This window comes from Corylus avellana, chromosome ca2, assembly GCF_901000735.1.
Source record: "Corylus avellana chromosome ca2, CavTom2PMs-1.0".
NCBI lineage: Eukaryota > Viridiplantae > Streptophyta > Magnoliopsida > Fagales > Betulaceae > Corylus > Corylus avellana.
This window is the reverse complement of record NC_081542.1, coordinates 47398681-47403820: the sequence shown is the minus strand read 5'-3', so window position 1 is coordinate 47403820 and position 5140 is coordinate 47398681. Positions and strand designations below refer to the sequence as shown.

Sequence of the window (5140 nt, the reverse complement as noted above, 5' to 3'; positions counted from 1 at the left end):
GGCGTATGCGTCATTCGGTGCCCACCGAATAGTCCCATGAGGAGCGTCTACCAATTCTACAGGATCTTTTTCCAATAGCTTCTCCATCATCAACTGTATATTACATTACATCCAATCATTGTTATTTATGTGTTAATCATAAATAAGTTTTCTATACGCAAATACAAATAAAAAGATGAAGGGTGTAAACAACATACAACTCTCTCCTCAACCTCCCGATTTGGGAAGATACTGTCTATCTTTCGGTAGGTCTTGATGTAAGCTTTCGCTCGCGTAAGAGCCTTGCCCGTATTAATTAGCTGCAATTAAAAACCCACAACACGATCCTTATGTTAGTAGGTATATTAAATTAATGATGACATATATATGTATATAAATGGTAAACGACAGATATACCTTCTCATTCCATAACCTTGCCAAGCTCTTCAAGCCGGTGCAGTGTGGTGTATTATTCTTGGCTCATATCTCTCTCATATGCTGAGCATAGTCCTACGCGTACACAACACATATACGTTATTAATTTGTAACACATCTTCATAATATTATACCGTTTCTGAAACTACACAATTGAAATTAACTTAGTGACCTACTTGGTACGCTGGATTGCACCATTGCTCCAACAATATATTCACATCTGCGCTGTTGTACTCTTTAAGGAGCTGAGACATCATTTGCTTCACTATCACAGGCGTCTCACCTCGTTGAATAAGGAGTTTTGCTCTAAAGTCATGTCTCCAACGCCTCAACTGTGGGGAAAAAATATATATATATATAGTGTCGGGAAAACTGTGGGAAAAAAAAAAAATATATATATATATATATATATATATAGTGTCGGAAAAACGCTTGTTGGACATGGATTTTATTCTGTAAAAAATTGTATCGGAAAAACTTCTTCCATCTGGATGTATAAAATTGTCATATACAGGGGCAAAAACTATATTGTTTCGACTTGAGGGGACGAACTTAAATAAATACATGATCACATAGAAATATATAATCTGTCTTTATATATGTTGAGTGTTTTCCCTATATATGCAAAGTGGGGTACTCAGAAGTTACAAAATATTTGACCAAATATATAAAAGAACAAAAAAAAAAAAAAAAAGGAAATGCTTAAAAATCTTGTCTCCATTTTCTTTGACAATTAGTAGGAGGCAAACATGAAAAAAGTATAGTCCAATATGGCAAGCCAATAAATACCCAAGTAATATTAGAGACCATCTTTTTATCCTCCTAAAGTTGATATGACTTTTAAAATCACAATTAATTTTTAGATGAATCATAATTGAATTTTGATTCAATAGTGATTTTTATGCCCAACGTGCCGTGTGGTCTCAGACTTTCAGTTACCTAAGCCAAGCTGACCACTATACTCTAAGGCCCCATTTAGTTTGTGGAATAGACCATTGGATTGGATTAGCTAACACTAGGTATAACTAGTCATTTGTTTGGTAATACTCTATTCCTGGGAATACTCTATTCCCATGGGACTACTAATCCTTTCATGTGGAATTAAATTAATTGTGTAAATTGCCAAAAATACCCCCTACTTGTGGGATGAAATTTTGTTCTCTCTCTGATTCTTCTATATTTCTCTCTCTCTCTCTCTATATATATATCTTCATTTCTCTTTTCTCTGTTTCTATATTTCGTTCTCTCTGTTTTTATCTCTCTTTTTTATTTTCTCTATGATTCTTCTAGTATAGTTCTTCTACAAGTGCAAACGAAATTCTTTTTTCCTCTATGCCGTCTCCCTTATCTGTACCGTTTCTCAGTTTTTTTTTTTTTTTTTTATTATTTCTTTTGATTCGATGTACATTCTCCAACTATATTTTTTTATTTTTTATTTTATTTCAAGATTGAGTTTGATTCTATTTTCTCCAAATATATTTTTTTTATATAAATAATTTTGTAGCGTAATTGCAAAAAAAAAAAAAAACAAAAAACAAAAACAAAAGGCCACATACCTGACATAATTAAAAACAAAAAAGAAAAAGAAATTATAGTAAAGTTGTTTATGTACATAAAAAAAAATAAAAAAAAAATGAAAGTCATTAATAATATAAATTGTATTTGTATTATAAGGGTATTTTAGGAAATTTGATCACAATATGATTCTATTCACTAACATATTGCATTATACCAAACGAATGAATATGATTAGGTAGTCTATTCCAGCGTTAAAACCATACAAAGGAATATGAATAGCTAATCTATTCCACTCTTCTATTCCCAGTAGTAGCTAATCCTTTTTTCATGGACTAGACATTCCACGAACCAAACGAGGCCTAAAACATTCTATCTGCAATTTGTAGAAAAATAAGCACACTCCTATACTCTATTTTTTTATACGTCCAAATACAAAAACTCACATTTACAATTCACTCAGCAATCAACTATATATATTCTATACTATGCACCAACTATAGTATCTAGCAAATATTGTAGTTGATTAGACGTTTCCTTATTAAATTTCATACTTGGTCTCAAGCAAATGAAAAGAACAAATTGTAAAATTAGTAATTGTGATTTTTCTGACTTACAATTAGCTTTCTATGGTACCAAAATAAACTCAAAGGTCTCTAAGTTATGCCAAAAAAAATAATTTAGTCCCTACAATCAAATTCCGTCCACTAATTTAACATATTCTGTTAGTGTAACACTAACTTAAATAAGACAAGTATCACAATTTTATTAATTCTAATGTTTTACGCTATCAGAATCTATTAAGTCAGTCAACGAAATTTAATAGTAGGAACTAAATTATTATTTTTTGGATATCTTAAGGACCTATAAATTAATTTTGATATCACATAGAGTCGTTAATAATTGCAAATCAAGTACACCACAGCAACTGATTTTGCAATTTTTTTTTTAAAAAAAAAAAATTAGAAATTTGGTGGGACTTGAACTATATAAATCATTGGATTGGATCCCTAAAAAATCAGTTGTTAGCTTGGCGTCATCTTAATTATGGTAGGTTCAGTTTTGAACAAAAAAAAAAAAAAAAATCACCTAAAATAGCAAATCTAGTGTATTGGACCCAACAAAGAAATGTTATTTAATTTCTTGAGCGTAATGACTTGATGCCTTGACAAGTTGACATGATGCTATGCAAAGTGCAGAGCTCAAAGTCCCACAAAAAAGTAGTTTCAAGTCTCAAATCAAGTCTGGAGTTTGGTCAGAAGCCAACGGGAAGAAACTAATTGGATGGGGGTATTTCCGATTTTCTATGTTGCAAGAGGGGGGAAAATGTGAAAAGAAAAATTATGGGGGGACAAATATAGCATTTTGGAGGGACAATTTTTTAAAAATGACATATTCTAAGAAGAATTTTAAAACTTTTGGGGCCCCCCAATGGTATATGTGAGTCCGCCCCTGGTCATATACTTATGCTAACCCATTACTCGCTAAAATGGGTTACCAATTTTTTAATAATGTTTTTCTTGATTTTATGTATTTTTCCCTAGATTTTTTATAAGGATATTTTTATCATTTTAGTGCAAAGAGGGTTACCTTGCAAACTTTACTTGTAGTTTGAGTAGATATTAATGCAATCTTTAATTCGAGAGATATTAAAAAGTGAGTGTTAGCTAGTTTCAAGATGTGTTTTTTTCTTTCAAATTTTTAAATAAATTGACAACATATACAAAAATGTTTAAATAAATTGACAACATGCATATACTAAAATGATTTATTTAGTTTTCATAACAATTTTGTTATATTTTATAATAACATATACTAAAGTAGCTACGAAGAGATCCAATTGTTGCTAAAGTACAAATTAAATTATTCATATTACTACACTATATATATAAAGCTTTCTATTTGATATATTTATCATATTGTAATGATAATTAAACTATTCAATGTTATTAAAAAATAACATTGTGATTTTTAGAAATAATATTTTAGACTATATACGGAGTTGCTAGTATTTTTCTAATCTTAAATATAAATATATTTTTAAAATAACCAATATGTAACTAAATAATATTAATGGAATTAATTAATTGGACAAAAAATTAATAACGTGTCTATTTCACACGTTACCAATTCGTAACGTGTTAACATGACACGTTACAAATTGGTAACGTGTCTAATTCACACGTTACAAATTAATAACATGCCATACTGACACGTTACCAATTGGTAACATACTAGTTTGGCACGTTACCAATTGGTAACGTGTTAGTATGACACGTTACTAATTTGTAACGTATCAGTTATACACGTTACCAATTTGTAACATGTCAGTTCGGCATGTTACTAATTGGTAACGTGCTAGTTGTCTCATTTCACATGTTACTAAAATAATTAGTAACGTGTCACAAATTGACACGTTACTAATTTGTAACATGTCAAGAAGTAATGAATAGTTAACACGTTACTAATTGATATGTTTTTTGTAGTGAACGCAATTTTAAACATGCTCTTAATTAAGACAGTCTAATGCATGTTATATTTAATTAGAAGCACTTCTGCTTATAACTCATTTTGCACTCTAGCTTATCAACGCAAGTGAAAATTGTTGATGCAGGAAAAGATACGATCTCAGCGTTGACAATTGTTGCCATTGTCGTTCCGATTTCTGTCTCAATTGTGCTATTTGTTATCGGCTACTGCTTTGTAATTAATAGGAGAGCAAGAAAAAAGTACAATGCTATGCAGCAAGAGAACGGTATAGTTTTTTCCTTTTTATTTATTTTATTTTTTTTAAGGATATATTTGGCGTTGAAAATCAACATAGATGAATACGGTCTGAGCTTTTTTTTTTTTTTTTTTTTAAGCAAATAAGGGAAACGGGGAATTACAAGGTGGGTGGCCAACCAAAAACAACAGCCCCAACCAAACCTAAAAGCAAAGCAGACACAAGAATTGAAAACCAAACAAGGTAACAAGAGGGAATGGGACAAAGAATGACCCGGCCCTATAAAAGTACCAATGCAGCCACAAAGGGCTGCTAATAAAGGCAAAACAAAGAAATCCGAAGAAATCTTTGTAAGCGGAACAGAAACTGCGATGCAAAAGGCCAGAAATGGGACGCCGACAGACGGCCACGCCATAACAGAAAAAACTAAATACAGACAGATAAATACATAAAGTAGGAAAAAACAAAGACAAAACAGCAACATCA

The 5140-nt window shown here is 31.0% G+C and overlaps 1 protein-coding gene across 1 annotated transcript in view; it reads left to right on the top strand.

Moving 5' to 3' along the window:
- LOC132170067 (uncharacterized) overlaps positions 1 to 5140 on the top strand; it is a 9612-nt gene that overhangs the window by 1278 nt on the left and 3194 nt on the right. Inside the window, exon 2 of the mRNA XM_059580978.1 lies at positions 4544 to 4762. Within this exon, the coding sequence (XP_059436961.1) occupies positions 4544 to 4762 (219 nt within the window). The remainder of the gene's footprint in view (positions 1 to 4543; positions 4763 to 5140) is intronic.